The 21,505-nt window shown below is 37.9% G+C and overlaps 1 protein-coding gene across 1 annotated transcript in view; it reads right to left on the reverse strand.

The window, feature by feature from the left end:
- Positions 1-7,855: 7,855 nt before the first annotated feature.
- The window catches only part of KIAA1456 (KIAA1456 ortholog), a 41,116-nt gene continuing 27,466 nt past the window's right edge, over positions 7,856-21,505 (reverse strand). Inside the window, exons 3-5 of the mRNA XM_012649817.1 lie at positions 16,318-16,472; positions 12,437-12,610; positions 7,856-8,895 (exon numbers count right to left, since the gene is read on the reverse strand). Of these exons, the coding sequence (XP_012505271.1) occupies positions 7,856-8,895; positions 12,437-12,610; positions 16,318-16,471 (1,368 nt within the window). The 5' untranslated portion in view covers position 16,472. The remainder of the gene's footprint in view (positions 8,896-12,436; positions 12,611-16,317; positions 16,473-21,505) is intronic.

Here is a 21,505-nt window from a genome sequence, read left to right on the forward strand (position 1 = left end):
ACTGGTTCCAGGAACACCTTGGGTACCAATGTCCATGGATGCTCAAGTCCCTGACATAAAATGGTGTAGTATAGGTGGTCCCGGGTTATAGATGAAGTACTTCCCTGAGAACCTCTGTAGGTTCAGTTTGTATGTAATTCGGATCCTCGATGAACTGTGTGTATATGGTGATGACAATACTATAATGGCTCATGTGGCAATAATAACACAGTGTAATACTGTAATAATACTCCTATACTGTAATAAATAAATTACGGAAACTATTGTGCTCTTTCTTTTAATTCAAACAAACAGAACATAAAAACAAACTCATAAAAAATATAGATAGTAGATAGGAAAAATTTCAGAAAAGAATATCAAAGGTTAACACTCCTTACCTCAAGCGATCCTCCCACCTCGGCCTCCCAGAGTGCTAGGATTACAGGTGTGAGCCACCATGCCAGGCCTGAAGTCGGCTTCTTGAAAAAGGTGTCTAGAAGAAATTAGCCTCTCAATTATTAATTTAATTATTTAGTTATAAATTATCCTTATGGGGAGCCTTGGTAGCCTGTTTGTAAACCATAAGTTGGGTCCCTTACATAAGATGGTTTCGTATTTGCATATAACCTACACACATCCACCCTATCCTTTATATCATCTCTTGATTACTTACAACTAATACGATGCAAATGCTATGTAAGGAGTTGTTATACCATATTATTTAGGGAATAACGACAAGACCAAAAAAGTCTGTGCATGTTCAGTAGAGACACAATTTTTTTTTTCAAGTATTTTCGATGCTTGGTGGCTTGAATCCATGGATGCAGAACCTACGGATGTGAGGGCCAAGGGAACTGGGTAGAAAGGTGCCTGGAGCTAGAAAGGGCTTAGTGAACTGTCCATTTAAAAAAATTGGCGAGGCTTAAGGGAAAAAAATTGTGGATGAGCAGGAGGGTTTTTAGTTGCTAAAGGTGAATAAAGCAAGTGGTGATGAAGCATATCGTAAACGCAAAGGGCTGTAGGATGGTGAAGAAGAAAACCGACGTGGAGCTGTGGGATCAGTGCACTGATCAAGAGCTGACAAGCTGGCCGGGCGCGGTGGCTCACGCCTGTAATCCTAGCTCTCTGGGAGGCCGAGGCGGGTGGATTGTTTGAGCTCAGGAGTTTGAAACCAGCCTGAGCAAGAGCGAGACCCCGTCTCTACTAAAATTAGACAGAAATTAATTGGACAACTAAAAAAAAATATATAGAAAAAATTAGCCGGGCATGGTGGCGCATGCCTGTAGTCCCAGCTACTTGGGAGGCTGAGGCAGAAGGATTGCTTGAGTTTGAGGTTGCTGTGAGCTAGGATGATGCCACAGCACTCTAGCCCGGGCAACACATAGAGACTTTGTCTCAAAAAAAAAAAAAAGGAGCTGACAAGCTGCAAGATGGAGCGGGGCAGAAAAGAGAGCAGAGGGGCTCACCTTGCAAGCAAAATAAAAAATAACAAACTTTCAAAGTTAGTACCACATTTGCACACATCCACTTTTGGATAGATCTAATACGTCTTTATTCATCTCAAAATATGTCTTTTGTTGTCAATATATTTTATTAACTCATTAAAGGTAATGTATGATTAAATGGTTAACTGGGTTTCCTTTAGCTAAATATAATAGAATTCAAACACAAACTTGTTCGGTTCCATCGAAGTGGAATGAGCATTGGCTGTGTGAGTTGAACTATGTTGTCCTGTCACAGAGTGGAGAAGAAAATCTAAATTTTGTTCATCTAGGAACGTTTTTAAAAATACACTCATACATAACTTAAACAATCGAATACATATCATAAACATACAAATCATACCATTTTGAAACTTCTTATTACAAAAAGATCCTGAACATTATTGGTTAATGCAAATAAAATATCTTCAAATTATTACAAGAGTCAAGGTATTTTACATCAATTTGTGCTTTTAAAACTATTGCTGGCTTCCTCTGGGAAAAGCTAAAATAACCGTATATTGTAGAAAAAAAGAGTTTCTGCATTTTGACCCAAAGACATGTATCAACACCAGAAGAGGCACAAAAACATTTAACAATTATCTTTAAATTTCCCTAAAACAAAAAAAATCTATTCAATGACATACATTTTTATGGTAATTGCTAATTTAATATTTTCACAAGTGCACAAGGGAGCTCCTTTTTTTTTTGTCATTAATGACAGCACACACTAGATGTCCAGGAATACACACATATATGTGTGTATATATATATATTTACATACATACATATTTAAGTGCATCTAAAGAAAATGGGACAGTTTGCATATACATATTCAAAGCATCTTAGAAATTCCATTTTGGTTCACATTAGTGAGCCTTATGTGTTGCCAGTGTTCTGTGTAAATAAACAGAGTAGAAAAACAAACCTTTAGTAGTGGAGTCTCTCTTTATACATGAATAGAAAATCTAGTTAGAAGTGGTATGCTTAGCTCATAAGAAAAGTGCCTGTTATTCAACCACATTCCCTGCTGGGTGAACAGTAAACACAATCGTAGTTTCTTCAGGAAATTCAACATCTAGTAACACTAGCTACAGGTCAACTGCAGGGACTCACTGATCTTTCTAGGTGGATGTGATAGCCATAGAAAAATAAACGTTCTATGTGGAGAAAATACATTGTTTCTTGTGGGTTAATTAATCATTAATTGGGTTGGTGTAAACTTTACTTTGCCCAGCCTTGGTTGAATAAAAGACAAAGTATGTATTTATTTGCTAAATGGGGATCCGATTTGACAATCAGCTCTCACAGTGGTCCAGCAGATTGATCAGATAGATTATATTACAGCTCTAATTCTTCCCAGATAAAGCGATTCATTATCCGTGCACAATCAATTAGGGAAGACCTGTGTCAAGATGGGACAGAACATGTGCTGTTACTGAAATGATTCACATCCCTATTAATGTGTCACATACCGTTGGAGCCCTGGGGAATCAAAAATAGGACAATTCACAGTCAGTATTTTCTCTTTGATTAGCTCTCTTAGGTTTCTTCTTGTGCTCTCATGCCAAATGCTATTTGCATTATAATTTCAATCCGTTGTTGGTGAGAGTGCTTTTCAAGTGTTCCACTCCAGTTTTGTAGATAAGTGAGGTTGCAAATATGGAGTTTATAATGTCAAAACAATAATTATAACTTTGAGTTAAGACTGCGATGAGAGGAGTTGAGCATTCCAGTTTAGGGTCTGCCCAGGCTTCTCTGCTTCCCTTCCACTCCCATGGCTTTTCCATCTGTTGGATGGGTGTGTAATCACACATCTCTCAAATGCCTCTAGATGGAATGAAGCCTGTTTCATGCATTTTTCTTTGGAGAAGGATTACAATTATGGCATTTGAAATCCAAGTATAAATCTGGAAGGTGTGATAATTACTTGTGATTATGTCTAATGAAACCATTGTCTGAAATAGCAGATTGCAGAACAGAAAAAAATTGGGTGCAATTGCAGGAAATGAGGCTGAAAAATAATTTAGAGTCAGTTTACGAAGGACCTGAATGCCATCCAAAGGAGTTTGCATTTATTCCGTAGGACATATTCTCTTCTGAAACATATTCCACAGAACACTTGTGCTAGAGGATGTTAATATGTCTATGTAAGCTTAGTTAGATTAAATCCAGTTTTACTTTAGGGTAGGTCTTAAATGTGCTAGTATGCATTATGCTTCTCTAAGAGTGGGGTTTGTATATTGTTTTTCTCAAACTAAACAATATAACTTGTTAATAGGTACACAACAAATACGAAAAAACGTTCCATCTTGTCACTTTTAGGTCAGTGAATTCTAATATTCTTTGTACATCGCCTCGTACCATATATATCTGGCACACGGCAGGGCTCAGTAATCAAATAGCCCTCAATTTCCTAACTTATAAAATGGGAACATAGTAATAAAATTTTTAAAGGATTGAAGAGTTGGTGAAAAGTGATCAGAGAATATTTTGTGACCAAGAACTTTTTTTAAATTCAAACTGAAACAGACTTACAAGTGAAAATATAAACAAATATAAAAGATGGGAGAAAGCATGTATGGGATTACTATCAAATTACCGTCTAGCTGTGTAATCTTTGCTTAACCTTCCTAAAGCTCGTTTGTAAAGGAGATAATCACATTTGCCTTGAAAAGCTCCTATAATCTGCCTAGCACAGTAACTGGGTCCCAGTGAGTGGGAGTGTATGATGTGGTTAAGAGCACAGGCTGGGAATTAGACCTGGGTTTGAGGCTCAGCTCTGCCATTTAATTTCTTTTTGCCTCGGTTTTCCTCATCTGCAAGACGGGAACAATAAGTATACTTATCTCAGAGGGCTGTGGTGAGGATCACAAATAAAATAATGAATGCTGGATATTAAGAAAAGTTTATGGCCATTGTTATTAGTATGTCAAACGTTCTATGTAATGGGAAAGGCAAATTGAGGCCTGCCCTGATTTGTTCTTCCTGGACTGTAGCTGCTTGGCTAGTAGTTGGTCCCGATTTCCTCCTTCCTCGCAAATGGGGTGTTCACAGCTCATTTTTAAGGAGTGCCCTCCTCCACCCAAGTTCAACTACTGAGTTAGACTTTCTGGTCTCCTCAAAACCCATATACATTTATTTGTCAAAAATCCACCAGTGCTTATTCTTTGTATGGCCATCAATATACAAGTGTATTAATGTTCCTAGCTGATTTACATTTGGATTATTTTCTCTCTAGATTACCTCCAAATTGTTGCCCATTCAATTAATGGTCAGTTAAAAGGCAGAGGAATTCTTGGCACATAAAAGAATTTGGAAGGAAATAAAACAGCAAACTAGAAACAAGAATTAACACTACTCTGCATTGGGATGTATGACAATAAAGGAGGATCAAATCAATGTGATACTCTGAGATATTTGAGCAGTTTGTTAGTTACGATGACATGCTGGTGTAATTTCATCACTATACTGACAATGGAAAAAATAATAATTTAAACAGGCCACCTACATGATTCCCACTGTAATATTATTTGATAGCATCCTTTGTCTGTGTTAACGCACTTTCCCACAAATCATTGACTGTTTACATGGAATTCCCCAAATTTGCAAAGATTTTTAAGGACTCTCTGATAATCCCCCAAACCCTCCCCTCTACTTCAGATAGTCGGACTCTGTGCTGATGCCAGTAAGTAAAGAAGAAGGAATCAGAAACACACTCTTTGGTCTATTATTAATAATGAAATAAGTTTTCAAATTTCTTCAGCTAGATCGGTAAAGTCTACAATCAAGCAATCAAGGCTTGATGGATTGATTGATTAACAAATAAACTGTCTACATGTGTACTCATTTATGACTTGCATTTCCTTTTAAAGACAATCGTACATATGGGCAAGCTTTTTAAATGATCAAACATCAATAGTTTGACTCTTCAATGGCTTTTTAAAATTCCAAAGGCAGAAGTTAAATTTAAAAGTGCTTTTCACAGGAATATCCCAAAGAGAGGTTACCAAACACTGAGTTAAATATCTGTATATAAAATAATGTCTGGATGCACAGATTCTTGTGTTCAGCAAAAGAACAACAAAACACTGCTACTATTAGTGGTGTTTTCTCTACAGCCCTGTCAATATTATATAAAAATATTTATCTCCCAAGGACTGTTCTAGAGAACTCTTTTACACAAAGTAGTGTGCATATAAGTAAGAGGTTGCCTATTACAGGTTAGCTCAAAAGCTGTTCTGGCACCATCTAATAAATTGAATTACACCATGTAACAACCTCTGTGTGGTAGGCTACTACCAGAAAGAGATGACTTCAGGATTAAAGATACGAGTAACAACAGGCTTTAGAGAAAGGAAAAATCCATTCGTAATAAAAAGGCCATTAAACCCTAGTTGTAAGAACATCTTTTACTCTGAGAATCTTTTCTTCCTACTAAGAAAACCACTTATATTCATGGTTTAATGTCCTAATTTAGGAAATGGAAGACACTAAATTAATTTTTAATTATTACTCCCCTTCTGTGTCTGTTTTCATTGTTCCTTTAATGTAAAATGTGCACAAGAATACTAATAGGTAGTGCTTCCATCAGACAACATCATCTACTAAAAATGGTAAAGACACAATCTCCTTGTGAAGCCAAAAGAGAATTATAAACATTAATGATTTTCAGATTCACGTTAAAAATAATCCTTTCAGTTTCTTCGAAAGTGGCATCCTTATTTTAAGTAACAGCATAATCACTGAAGGAAAAAAGAATCCAAGAACAAATGAAATTCCTTATAATTTTAGTTTAGTTTTAGTGGAAAAATGAAACAAGATTTGGATTTTCATCCAGAATTACTGGCGCGTAAAGTAAAAGGACTTATGTCAAATGTCGATTTTCTACTCATTAAGGAACTGTCTGAGACCATATTCCTGGGTCACTGTATTTCTGCTTCTCCTACATGTCCTGTCCTATTTGAATTTTATGTCTCAAGATCCATGACATAGATTTAAACAGACCCATAGTTAAATCTAAATAGATGCAGTGACCACACAACGCCCAATCTATTGATTTCTCTATAAAGTGATGGAAATTCAACCTTTAATTAATAGAAGTTGATTCTGCCTAAATCCCTAACATAACAAAATGCGATCACCTTCAATAAAATAAATGCTCAGATGTTATTTGTTAAAAATCCAACAATAAATCTGAGTCATACCTCTACCAAGGCTAAATAAATATCCTGCACCTTAACAATTTATTTGTCCTCAGAGCTAAAATAGAACAGTGCTTCAACTAGCTTCTCCTTTCCCAAATATCCCTTTGATTAATATGAAAAGCGTGATTCTTGATGAAAACTCCCCATCAGTCAATCTTGATCTTCTCCTAACTGGATATTCATGCTTCTAATAAGGTTAGAAAAATATCACTTGGGTACTTACAACTCCTAGTATCTACATACTCCACTTCCTACGTGCTAACAGTGCCTTTAACACATTAACTGCCATGTGGGTTGTATTTAACTCATGCTAGTTTTGAGCCTGGGGCCTCCTGAAGAATATGTAACTCACACATCTCTTCACCATGGGAGCCGCAAGAACTATGCTTCAAGTTGCATATAACTCAGGAACAGAAAATAATAAAAAATAAATTTTTCATTAAATTAGAAAGGATTGTTTTGTTTTTGAAGTTTTTATTTTATTTTCATAATAAAACACCATGGCCCCGAGGAAAACAGTATTTTTTTCCCTAGTGTGGCAGTCAATGGATTAAAAACCTTCTGAGCAACACTGAAAACCTTATTACTGTATTTCAAGTTTTCCTGGAGCAAGTTTGCTTACAATTTAGAAAAATCCTATAACACTTTCTGGTTCCCTCTACTCTCACTCAATTTTCTGAAAGGCTTTAAGTAGAAGCAAGATCTTAGCATCAAAATAACTAATCACATGGTTCAATATAAATCTGTGCAATAGATCAGGTTTACCTGTTATCTTGCACACAGATCTAAATTATCACCTGAGAATCAGTTTTTCAAGGTATATTTAACAGAAGGATCTTTTAAAAAAATCAGTGTATAATACTGAAAAACAATAGACATATATTCTTATAAGAATTTCACCTTTCAGGGGGAAAAGAAATCCAAACTGTACGGAAGTATATTTTTCTATTGCTTCTTCAGATCTTTTACATTAACATTTAAGCACAAATACCCTTTATCAAGTGTTTTCAGTGCCGGCCTCTGTGCTTACTCAAAGATAAAAAACATCAGTTAATCTATAGTCTTTCCAAACCACGGAATAAAAGGATTAAAAAATAATAAAACTGAGTGCAAATTCCAGTAACCATATCAAACCTAGTGAAAAGAATACAGTTCATCTTTTGGAGGAGTTGTCTAAAAATGACCCAGTCAATCGCAATTTTCCTTTTTCTCTGCAATGATACACCAGTTGCCATGATCATTCCCAGAGCTCAGAATATGCAGCTCTGACACATTCTCCTTGAGCAAGCTGTAGAGCTCGCCTTCTCGAAACACGTGGTAGTAACGCATAAAGGCTCTGGAATCCAAAATGTCGGCTTGTTGCTCTTCAACAGAAATTGTGTCATCTGGGTTGGAATCTGTGGAATCGACTGCAGAAATCCTCCTGAGTATTCTACTACTAGCAGAAGGGCTTTCTCCTTCTAAGTTGCTTGCATCTACACCATTGTCATTGGTGTTTGTGCTATCTAGAAAATTCCCCCCTCCATTTTTCCCAATTTCTCCTAGATGGTCTCCATTTAAACGCTTCACAGTGCCTGGTGCTCTCAGCCACTCCAAGTGTTTTCGAGAAGAAGTTTCCACAAACACTTCCTCATCTGAGTTTTGCTCCTTTTTTGAAAATGGCTGTTGGAGTTCAAAGTCTAGACTAGAGTGCCTGGAAGGTTGGATTGTGATAGTGTGATCGGCCCAAACGTCTGTGTTTCTCAAGGGTCTCACTCTTTCAATTTGTTTCCTCAGAGTTGGTTCATCCAAAGATCTGAAGAAAAACCAGGATCGAAAAGATTTTCCTAATGTGTTATAGAATCCGTATTCTCCCTCGCTTTCTTTAGGAATATTTGTAAAACAGGTTCTGGCCGTGACGGGTTCATAGTCCACGCTGTGGGACCGTTTGGAATCACAGTGCTCTTTGAAACAAACAGCACAGCTACACTCAGAGCAGGGAGGATGGTAGGGATGGCTTCTCTCCGGATGCCCACACCGCCTTTTTCTCCCAGAATGGCTGGATTCGGAGAAGAATCGGGAACACAAGGCTCTGTTCCATGGAATGAGCACATCTTGCTTCTCAAAGTGACGGTTCTTCTGTTCCATGGCCCAAACATAAATCATCAGCTGCCCTCCAGGAACCAAGACTCTGGCCATTTCTTTGATGGCTCTGATTCTTCTCTGTTTTGTAGAAAAATGATGTATGACTGAAAAAGAAGAAACCAGATCTCAGTGTGTATACACACACATAAACATACACATTTATATACCAGTATTTTCCATGTAACAATGATGAAATTTTGACACATAGCAAAACCTACTTATTTCCTCTGTGGCGGGATGGATGCCAGAACAGCATAGGCCAGTTTTAGGAGAAATACCATTTTTGCCTTTGGCTCCTGTACTTATTAGACAGCTGATCTTAGGCAAGTTATTAATATTTAAATTCTATAGACTTTAAGTTTCGTCATCTATAATAAGCAGCCCAGAACACATAAATCCATGAGTGCTCTTTCAGTTCCAAAATCCTATGAATTTTGTTAACCAGAAGGATGGCCAGTGTGAATTATTACAATCTGAAAGCAATACTAAGTGTCCCCTGGTAGAATTCTATGAAATAATTCATTGTTTTAATAAAAAATTGGCACTTCCAAAGCAAGGAAGGATTAACACCACTAAACAGTGTTAATAAAATTAACAAAGCACGTGGAAGTAGAGAAAAATGTTAAAGATCATTTTTCTGTCTAGATAATGCAAAGATAAAACAGCCCAGCAGAAGTCCAAACGATTGCTAATAATTTTTTAAAATGTTAATATGATTTAAAATAGTTGTGTCTCTTTAAAAAAATCAATTGATAGGTCATTGTTTTATTTCCAATACCTGCAAAGTCAAAGTGAGATTCAAGCAAGCCTAACTTTATCTTCTCATAAGTATGTGATTAGGCATATTTTTATTCAACAATATATAGAAAGTGCTAGTCCACTAGTTCCTGAGTTTAATCACAGTCTCGTATCAAGAGAAAACATCAAATTATTTCTCCACGCACAGATCTGCCACATTATCTCAAGGAGGAAATTAGTCCCGAGGAAAGTGGAGAGATGCCTCCTCTGATATGAGTAGTGAAGGCAGAGACAGAGGCTGAAACTGTTCCTGTAATGGTCACATAATCCAGCTGTTAGCAGTGATTTCAAGAAAATTAATCTCTGTGGTTAGCCTGCCACAGAGACATATTATTCATAAATAAATATCTCAGATGAGATTCTTTTATAGATAAAACCGTCAAAGAAAGATCATTCCACAGGCACATTTTGTATTGCTAGCGATCAGGTTTTTATTCCTGCCAACGACACGCAAACCTTGGTATCTTTACCATGCCAGAGGTGTGAGGGTAAAATGTGTTTGAAGAACAGGTCACCAGCAGGTTTCATTCTGCTAGATCTATCTATTTTCATCCAGGAAACATCAGAATCTTCTATATTATGTTTTATATTTATATTTAACATGTAATAAGTAACAACCTTCAAGCCAAATGGTTTTTTGTTTTTTTGTTTTTTTTTTTTTTGAGACAGAGTCTCACTCTGTTGCCCGGGCTAGAGTGCCATGGCATCAGCCTGGCTCATAGCAACCTCAAATTCCTGGGCTCAAGCAACATGTTCTTCCTGTTAAGAAACGCAAAAAGTGCCAACATATAAAATTTTCATAGGGAAGTAAATATATATGGACATAAGAGAGATGGTGTATTGAAATTTCTCATACTATAGTTCTCAGTGTGAAATCTATCTGAAAACAACCATGTCACATTAATTCATTGTTACAGATCATAAAAATCCATGCTGTTTTTCCACTTAAGGAAGTATTTTTAATTAGAAGATGCTAACCAGGTGTCCTCCATTTTCTTTGAGGGCCACACATGAGATGCAAACTGAAAACAGAGGACTTAACCAGGTACACAGAGCATTTCCCAAAGGTAGAAGAGGTGGTCAGTATCCCCTTCTCCCAACAGTGGCTCAACAGCATGGCCTGGATGTAGGTAGCCTGCAGACCCAGAAACTAATGTAAACAAAAGAAGAGCAAAGAGTACACACACTTCTCCGACCTCTCTCCGACTTCTAGTTCTTTAGGTGGAATAATCAAACCTTTTTTCCACTAAAGATTCAGAGCAATGTATCGTGTTGCTTAGCTCAACAAGAATCCCTCCTTGTCATGGACTGAATATTTGTGTCCCCTCAAGATTCATATATCAAATACCTAACCCCCAGTGTGATAGTATTAGGAGGTGGGGACTTTGGGAGGTTTAGATGAGGTCATGAGGGTGGGGCCCCATGGTGGGATTAGTGGCCTTATAAGAAGAGACCAGAGAACTTGCTCTTGCTCTTGCTCTCTCTTTCTCCCCTTAAGCCCCCATCCCCCACTACCCCTGTTCATGTGAAGATACAGCAAGAAGTCAGCCACCTGCAATCCAGAAAGAGGGCCCCCCCTCCAGAACCTGACCTTGCTGGTACCATGATTTCAGACATCCAGTTGCCAGAACTGTGAGAAATAAATGTCTGTCATTTAAGCTATGATATTTAAGTCTATGATATTTTGCTATAGCAGCCCAAGCAGACTAAGACAACCCTCTTAATACTGACAACCAAAATGGACCTAGTAGTTTCAGCTAATTTCATACAGCAGGTTTCCATGGCAACCATCTTTTGCCAATTTTAACTACTTCCAAGGTTATGGCATCCAGGCCTGCGTCCTCTCACTGTGCAAAGATGCAGTCCCCGTCTAATGTTGAATAAATCGATCTCTCATCTGTTTCAGGAGAGGGCAAACAATCTTATTCTGTATTTTCATCATGAACAGCAGTTAGTTTTATATAAGATTGCCTTGTTTTGATGAAGCTTGTTATATTCAAATAGATTAGTTTTTTTAAAGTGTATTGATGCAAGTCATTTGCTTTGTGAAAGATTTTTCCGTTGCAAAAGAACTTGTCATAGGGTTCAGTGAAATATCAAGTTTCCTAGCATATTTAAATATGGAATATACTAGGTGTCAGGAATACATACATGGGGTAAAATGAGCCTTACTGGTATATATTTCAGAAATGGATTTTTTTCTTTTTTTGTTTTTTGTTTTTGTCATTTTTTGGCATGTGTGTTTTCTGGGCATACTTGTTGGGAGAATATGAGGAAAATATTCCTTAGACTCAGGAACAATCTCTGGCAGTGAGACAACAGAATGGCATAAAAACAATGCAATCTGGGACGAGGTGGGACCCATCTTCTCCAGGAACTTGAGTACCACTGAGTGGCAGATTGGTCCAGGTGACATTCAGTGTGTTAGTCCTAGAATTCTCTGTTAATAAAGGGCACTATTTTGGGCTGAAAAAGGCAATATGAATCCTAAAAATCTACTTTGCTTTGGAAGAATCTGGCTTCATTTCAATATAATGAAGTACTATTTTCAATGACTGTGATTCCTCTAATACTTTCTTACTCATATGTAAAAGAAATTGGAATGAATCATCAAAAAGAATACAATAACAGTTTGAAGGTTTAAGTAGTTAAAAAAATCATATGTACCATAAGTGCATTTGAGATTAATCAAATCACTCAAGCAGTTGAAATATGTATTTTTTTAAATGAGATAAAACGAATCACATAAATCTTTGTACACAGAATGGATGTTGAGTCACGAGAGTGGCCTCAATCATGTAAATTATTCTCATGGCTAAGGGTGAACGTGTGATCTGGCTGCCTTACCTCCTATGGAGATGATGGCATCGAAGCCCTGATCCCTAAAGGGGAGATTAAGGTTGTCACATACCATGACTTCACATCCTCTCTCCCGGGCAATCTCTACCAATGGCTCACAGTAGTCACAGCCCAGGGTATGTACCTGGCTGTTTACTTTAAGATACTTTCCAGTCCCACAACCTGTAAGAGGAAAGCCTGTGTTACACGGTGCCCTTAATGGAAAGTGGAAAATAATTCATTTGCTTTATAACAAGGAATATGAATCAGTTTATATTTACTAATCAAGATAGAATCCGACATGGGTGAAGGTATCCACAGAAGTAAAAGAAAAGCCTTTAGACAATACTCACATATTTTCATACAGAATGGAAGAGGGAAAGGGAATGTTTAATGAGGAATTGTCCATAGGGCTTAGCACACTAGCACAATCACATGTTGGCTGGCCCATGGCAGGGGACGATAGTTCTACATCCCAGGGACAGACAGTGCGCAGTGACTTTATCTTCACATACCTATTTCATTATGTATATAGGTATGTTATGGCATTTATTCTCCTCTTGTCTCTCCAAAGATTCTTACCACCTGCTAACTATGTAAAACAAACTACTGTCAACAACTTTTCAATGGCTATAAAAGTAATTTATACAACAAAATATGCTTTTCGAATATTTAAAATTCGAAGTTGAATGAAAAAAGAATTCTAAACATGTGTCTATCCAATCTATTGTCAGTGCTGGGTTTAAAATAATCTATATGGACTCAGCACACAACACTGACAAAGAACTATTTTTCTCTTAAATGGACAATTTTTGACAGCTTCCAGGGGCAGAGACCCAAATATTAATAATTCAGGATTTTCACAGCCCAAAGATTTAGATCAATCAGATCTTACTGATATTATGAAGAACAAGATAATAACATGAATGAATAACCATCTTGAAACAAAGCCTACAATCTAGTACCTAGCATGATATTCTATTACAGACATATAAGCTAATTCCTTTTCAGAAATATTTAAAGAAGTCATTAGAACTGATATTTCTACCTACTGACATTACTTACAGATTTTTCTGCCTGAAAAAAAAATCTGCCACTATTTAATGATGATTCGTTTGCTGCTTCTGAAATACATCATGACACCCCTTAATAAATCCTCCTTAATAGGCACTTTTCAAAATTATGAGACAATAAAAGCAAAATTAAAGTTCATTGACGCCAGCTGAGACAGTGGAGAGCATATGAATAAAAAATAAGATTTCCAATATTATCATTTCAATACAAATGATTGGAGTCCGAGAAGCATTTTTGATCTCATAGCCACTGTTCATAATAATGCTTATGAGAGAAAGTATCCACTTTTGGAGGGGAGTGATGAGGAAAATATAATTCACAAAGTATTTTAAAATTGAAATCCTGTAGATTTCACAGATGATGGTCCTATTTTAAGAAAAATAACCTTGCAAATTAGTTTTCTTTTTTATTGGCTTAAGGGATACACTGGGAGGCATGAAAGGGAAAATTACTTTGAAGATACTAATAAAAACAGATTCATCGACAGTGAGAGCTAGGAGGAACTGTTCAGAGAGCCTTTGGTAATAAAGAGGAAACTGAGGTCTTTTCACATTTAAACAGCTCCTGAAGCAGATTCTTTATTTGTCCCATAGTCATTTCTAATGGCATTCATTTTTAAGGGTAGTAGTGGAACTCCAAATATGATGCAATTATCCATTTTCTAAGTGCAAACGCTGAGATGTCGGAGAGAAGAAGATTTTATCCTAAGAAGGAAATCAAGAATATTGCCAAGCCTACTCAACCACCCATTACCTTACATGTAAATCAGAACATCAGCGATACCACAGCAAGCTCCATCCAATACACAACCATGCTCCTCCGCAAAATCTTATTAAGTGATGACCTTGTGTAGTACTGCAGAGAGCTAACAAAGTGCATGCATACGTTCCCCTTGATTTTGTATTGTGCCCCCCCATAACTAAAGAAGAAAACAGATAATTGCCTCAATTCAACAAAATGTTTTGTTGGTGGGCAAATATTTGCTGAAAATAACTGAATTAATCTGAATGCTCTTTCTGAAGTTTGCAAAAAAAATCACTACGTTTTTAAAATTAGGAGTTCTTTCCTAAGACCTTATCTGAAAGAGAATTCTCTTTTCCTAGGAGAAAAAAGAAGAATATAGTTTATTTGTTTCCCATTCTATATACACTTCTTGAGGCCAGAGATGAGGCGATACGTTTTATTCTTCGGGCACAGTGTAATAGATGCCACATAGCAGGTGTTCTAAATTTTCATTGCCTCAATGAAGGAATGAGAATGATTTAGCCAATTAAATCTGACCATTGGGACTAAGAATAAATACCTAGAAAGTTAAGAGGCAAAGGTATATTAATAATTGAAGAGTTAATTTTTAGTATGTATAGAAAAATAAAATTTTCAATGCTATTAGCATAGCTGTCTCTGATGTCAGGTAACAAGGGAATCTTGCTCAAAAAGAACACAGCTTTCCTCTTTCTCGTACTTTCTGAACTGATCCAAGCAAAGATTTCAAACCACAGAATGCCCTCTGTGTACCATTAATGGACTAAAGTTGACCAAGCCCATTTCAGGTAAAGGTAATGCCGTAATTGCACAGGCCACGGTATTTCCTGAGAGGACGTCGGCATTTCTGCTGTCTTTGAATCACTGAAGTTCTTTTTATTCTACCCAGGAACTATTATCACACACTTCAGCAAGTCAGCCTGATTGGGGAATGGGGTGATGTGGTTAATAAAATTTTAGTTAACTAAAAGTTTCATCACTAAAATAGTGAAACTGCCCAGAGAATTCCTATCTGGGCACCTGGAACCTGATTGCCTCTGGATGTTTTTTCAATGCAATGTTTTATTAGCAATTAATTAACAATTGCTAATCTAATAACCAGTCAGATTAATATACATATCAAACAGCGGATTATTTTAGCTAAGCAGAAAACCTAGAAACAAAAAAAATTTCCTTTTGGAGATAATCATATTACCACGCTGTCTTTTCTTCTTCTCATCCCTTTGGACTCTTTTCTTTCCATTTATTTCTTCTCTAATTTCAATTTCATTTTACGACTTATCTTTCATCTTATAATCAAAATATGACTATTCATTTATTAAATAGTAAAAAATGTAAATAGTACAAAATTCAAAAGATGCAAATGGGCAAAAAGATATTTACTACAGATGCAATTGTTGATTTGCACAGGGGTGTTTAAAGAATATTATTTGTACCATAAATTTATACTAGCAAAATGCAACAAATGGCTCATATGATCTGTCAACATGGCATGATCAGCACATAATTTTAGGCAGCTTTTAATACTAAGAAGCTCTATAAGCACAAATATGGAATGATCTCCACAATATGTTAAAAATAACAAAAGCTAAGTGTGTAATTGTTTTTACAGCATAATACCACTTGTGTAATCAAAAAAGGGAAATCCACCCATACACATACCCACAGGCACAAATATGCTTATATTAACATCAAATATCTCAAGAAGAGCACACAAGAAGCTAACAGCATCAGTTACCTCTGGTATAAGTTACTTGGTGCCAGGAGACTGGGAAGGGAGGATATTTTGCATTGTACATCTTTGGTACCTTTGTTACTGAACCATGTAAGTAGATTACCTATCAAACTGTTTTTATGCAATTTGTATTCTACTCCTTTTTTGAACTATTTGTTCACACATCCTTTCACTATTTTTCTTTTGGATTGTTGGTATTTTTCTTTTCTCTTTTGAATTTATTCCTCCTATATAACTGAAGCTTTGAACCCTTTAACCAATATCTTGCCATTCCCTGTGAAGAGGCCGTCTCACTCTATGTGGCACAACGCTGGGTTACCTATGTCGGCGATGAGGCTGCCTGGCTTCTGCTCCTGGAGGAACTGGCGGACGCGGGGCCAGGCTTTGCTCTGCAGGTCGCTGAAGTAAGGGGCCGTGCTCTCATACACATCGTGTACGTGCTGCTTCTCCAGCTGGGCGGCTTCATGATCCATCCTGGAGAAAACAGGGCCAACCCAAGGAACGCAGGTCAGCATATGTCCCAAAGATGCCTGAAGCAGGATGCAGATTTCCTAAACTTGGGGACCTACATCTGCAAAAGTCGCGCTGTTCTTACATTTTCTTACAAGCTGCAAAAAACAAAACCTTCACTGTGACCTCACCATAGTCGCCAAAAGACTAGCAAATGCATGCTTTTTACCAGCTAATTTTCAAGGCGACAATTGGTTTGGGAATGAGCTAATCATTGTAAGTACCTGTGCAAAATCAATTCTTAATTTTGGAAGCATAGCCAAAATTCTTACCGAATGGTTCACTTTGGATAAGATTGTTTTATCTGACGCTAAAGAGATTTTAAAATTTTATAACAGGTAGCTCACCATCCCAAAGCCCTATTCTACCTTTTTAACATCTTTGGATTCCAACCATTTCTCTATATCACTACTGCTTTTGTTTTAGTAAAGGTGCTCATTTCTTGCCTGAATGACTTCAACAGCCTGTAAACAGGTTTTCTGGCCTTTTAATGCTTTTTCCAATTTCAATGATGTCACAACTGTTTTTTAAAATATAAGTCTGATTGCGTTGCTTCTTATCTTAGACTTCTTCAAAGGCATTTTATAGTGGGTCTGATCAAGTTCAACTGGCTTAAGAGGGATCAAAAGGCCCTTTCTGATCTGGCCTCACCTTACCCGTGAAGGGCCATTTCTTACCATCTTTCCCCAGGGTCAGCTGATCTTGTAATACTCAATGAGCCATGGTTTCTCAGAGGTGACACTGTCCCTCTCATCCAGGGGCCTGAACAGATGCTGTGCTTTACCTGGCTAATGTATAGTCACTCTTGGCACAGGCATTGCCTCCTCCAGGAAGCCTTCCCTGACCTTCCATGCAGTACGGGGCAATAGGAAAAGAGTGGGAAAGTTACCAGCGCAGTTCCTGGAAGCCCCTGCTGTTTTGGGCTTGTCCTGTTTAGATATTTGTCACTTGCATTAGCTATAAGATCCTAGGAAACAGGGACTTGTCTTACTTAAGGCTGAATCCCCAGCACTTAGGACACAGCAAACCTTCAACAAATGAGCAAACAAATAAACATAACCAGAATGGAATCTAACTCTGAGTACAGAGGGTAGTGCTGGCTTTGGTTAGCAGGAGTGATTGTTTTCATCACGGGGAGCGTGGGAAGGGAGGGGACACCATACCTGCAAGCTTGCAGATGGGAGTGTGACTGGAGAGAAGATACTGTCGCTGGACAGCTTCTGTCCTTCCATCCCCAGACCCACCCTGGGAAGTAGGAAGCCCCTGGGTAGGATGGTGTCTTCAAAGTCACTTCACTATAAAGTAACTTCTTCCTCTTTTGTATTTAAGAAATATCTTGTGGAGAGATACTTTGAGACCGTAAGAAATATTCTGTTTCTTACATGCTCACCCACAAGTTTTAGCATCCCTGATGATTTTTGCTTCAGACAATTATTACGACAGTTATCACCAAATGATGCTATTCTAATTCCATCATGCCTTCCACTGCAAGGAAGAGCTGTTCAGGATGTACTCTTAAAATGCAATAGGTTGTCCTTAATCACTATGGACCTGCCACAGCACCCGCAAAAAACAAAACAAAACAAAACAAAAATCCTAGCGAACTCCTAACAGAGTAAAAATCTAATTTGTGAGGTCTGACAAAACTTCCACCCAAACTGAAACAGCTTATATTGCACCCTCAACTGGAATTTACAAAGTAAACATATGGCTGGCTGTAACTGCCCACACAAGAGGAAAAACTGAAATGCTGAGTGCTTTTCTTTTATCAAAATCTCAGTAGATTTAAGTCTATTTAGCTTTTGGCCCCTCAAGGAATCAATCAGGCAATATAATTTAGAGAGCACTAGAACAAATAAATTTTATTGCACTTGCAAATGTTAAGTGGCAACTGACAGTTCCTTCCAATCTGCAGTTAAACTGGCTCCAATTTCAACCTCAGCATTTGTAGTGTCTGAACAGCACCCCTTGGAGACCTTTCTATAAGTTCTTCCTCAAATTACCTGGCCTCTACCATAAACACATAACCTTAAAGACAGCTATTTTTAAGTGTGTAAGCAATATGAATCTATTTCATTTTTCTGGTCTTTTACAGTTAAGTGTAAATGCTACAAAATACATAGCTGACTGCGAAAACTGATTTGTAGAGGTGGGGCTATGCAATATGACATTTTTGAAACTCTATGCCAGATTGTGAAGCGACCAGAGTAGAATCGTTTCCGTTTGCTCTCATTAAAGATGCCATTTCAGTTAAAGCAGCAGGTGAGTAACTCATCAGTGTGAGTAGAGAAAGGAAACTCATTTTGCCTATCCTAGATTTGTGAGCTTGTTAGACATTGAATAAATAGCTTTACCCAATAATTCAAAGTGTAAATAAGGATGCTTTATGCCAGCAACAGCTTCCAAGTAGGACAGCTATAATCATATATGAGGATTACTGATCGCAATAAACAGATGGGAACAGAAATTGTGTAAAGCAGCAGTCCCCAAACTTTTTGGCATCAGGGACTGGTTTCATGCAAGACAATTTTTTCCACAGACTGGGGATGGGTGGAGAGGGGGGTGTCATGGGAGGGCTGTGGTGCAGAGCTCAGGTGGTGATGTGAGGCCATTTGCTAACAGACCATGGACTGGTAATGGGCCGTGACCTGGGCATTGAGGACCACAGGTAAAGGATCCAGGAAGGATGCTACGTGATCCTCAGTTTGCAAGAGTTTGAGATTGCTATTCTAACTTACCTTCACTCTGATTACCTTACTGCTTTATTGTTATGGTTCCTCATTAAGACAATTCTCAGCTACTTCAGTACCTTATTAGAAATAATGGCATGAACTGGAATTTCCTCATTTATTACTTCTGTGTTGATCAGTTGCAATGGTTAGCCAGGTGTTTACATGGTTCTCTATCTACTTATTGGAAAAATCTGCTGAGTTTATCAGAGAATAAAATCTCTCTGAACAATTTGACAATATTTATAAGACTTAGAACCTAAGGTAACAACAATTTGGAGCCTAATTGAAATTTGGACAGTTAATCTCCTGAAATACACATACTTACTATTAATAGAAGAAACAATGTTCCCCAAAAAACAAAACCGAGGAGCCAATAATATGTACCAATAAAGTTGTTATAAAAAGCAAAAAAAAAAAGTAGCAAGATGAATGACACAGAAAAGAGGAAGGAGCTAGAGGAAGAGAAAAGGAGAAATGAATAGACACTGAGTGATTATCATGTGCATCATATACATTAATGCACAGGAAGCAAAAGATGAGGAGTAGGAAAATAGACAAAGATTTAAAAACTATGATTTAGGGCTAGGTGCAGTGGCTCACCCCTGTAATCCCAGCACTTAGGGAGGCCAAGGCGGGAGGATCGCTTGAGGTCAGGAGTTCAAGATCAGCTTGAGCAAGAGTGAGACCCATCTCTACTACAAAAAATAGAAAAATTAGCCAGGCATCATGGCGCACACCTGTAGTCCCGGCTACTCAGGAGGTTGAGGTAGGAGGATTGCTTGAGTCCAGGAGTTCAAGGTTACAGTGAGCTATGACAGTGTAACTGCACTCCGGCCTGGGTGACAGAGTGAGATCCTATCTCTAAAAAACCCAAACCAAACCAAAACAAAAAACCCACTTGACTTGGAACACAGACAGGATTTGAAAGTATTCTTTTCTTGTCATTTAAATTGCACTTGCAAGAAGTATCAATTCAAGGACTCCCCAAAGGTGGCCAAGCCACTGTGCTTCTTAAAGTCCCATTAACCCGCCTTTCAGGGAGAAGTAGCAAACTCGAAAACTCCAACACTGCTAAGGCATATAAATCAAGTCACTTCAGGTCACTTGATGTGTTTGAAGAGATGACCACTACAAAACGAAGGAAAAGAAAGAGGTAGGGAGAAAAGACAGGAGCATGCAAGCGAGAAGGTATTGCTGGCAGTAACTTCTGATCAATATCAATATTTTCTTTTTAACAATAAGACATTAGTTTGAAAGAGTGGACGGTCTGCCCAAGGTAGTAGTGAGCAATAATTTTGGAGATCTAAGATTCTGGGGAATATCTGATCCTTCCCTAAGCCTGAGCTCATGCACATATGACCATTATTTGCAAACCCAGACATTTTAGAGATTAGAATACTTTTAAAAACTTCTGTTTATCCTCTCTTCCTTTGGGGAACTGCGCATCTCTCGGCAGTCACATTTGCAGTGACAGTCATTCTCCCTCCCCTGGGAAACTGACAAGAGGCTGGAGCGGAATGAATTGCTGATGGCTCAACCCAGAAGAAAAGGTCCTCAAGTTTCATCCTGAGTCTTACCTTTTCTGAGGTCTGGTTTGCGGCAATTTCTTTTATTCTATCAACTACTTAGGATACTCCCAACAAATCCTCCTTCTTGCCTGAGTAAGAGTTAATTTTGATGTTTACAGTCAAAGGACTTTCTTTAACTATTGCACACTTGAATGCTTTTTCACACCCATGGCATGTACCCTAGGGATGCCATAGTAGAAGAGATACACAGTGGACACCAGAGTTGCCAACAGCGCTCACCACACAGATGAATGAAGGGACTCTTGGTGGAGCCCTCTGAGATGGCACGGTCCTACTGGAACCAGTGCTGGCCTAGGAGAAGATCATAGCTGTCATCATAGTGCTTTGCCCTGGTTCCATCTTTCTGTTTGTACTGCCACGACCTAGTATCTGAGTTATTATTACAACTCTGGCTGGTCTCTCTGGCCCCCTTGCCATCCCCACACCCCCTACATCTGGCCTCTCTAATAGATCCATAATGTTGGGAGTTGGCAACACTCCCTTCTCCGTTAATCCACGTGCTGGAGACACAACACCCTCCTCTAGCAACTCCAACAATAAGGAACCTTCCTTCCTTCCTTTCATACATATAAAATCTCATAGTGCGAGGCTAGTTTGAACACAGAGCATCGCTCAATAATTAATTGTAGAACCAATGAATCAAGGAGCTATTTCTTTAGCTCCCTCTGTAAGACAA

Source organism: Propithecus coquereli, unplaced genomic scaffold (assembly GCF_000956105.1).
Source record: "Propithecus coquereli isolate 6110/MARCELLA unplaced genomic scaffold, Pcoq_1.0 Scaffold304, whole genome shotgun sequence".
Lineage (NCBI taxonomy): Eukaryota > Metazoa > Chordata > Mammalia > Primates > Indriidae > Propithecus > Propithecus coquereli.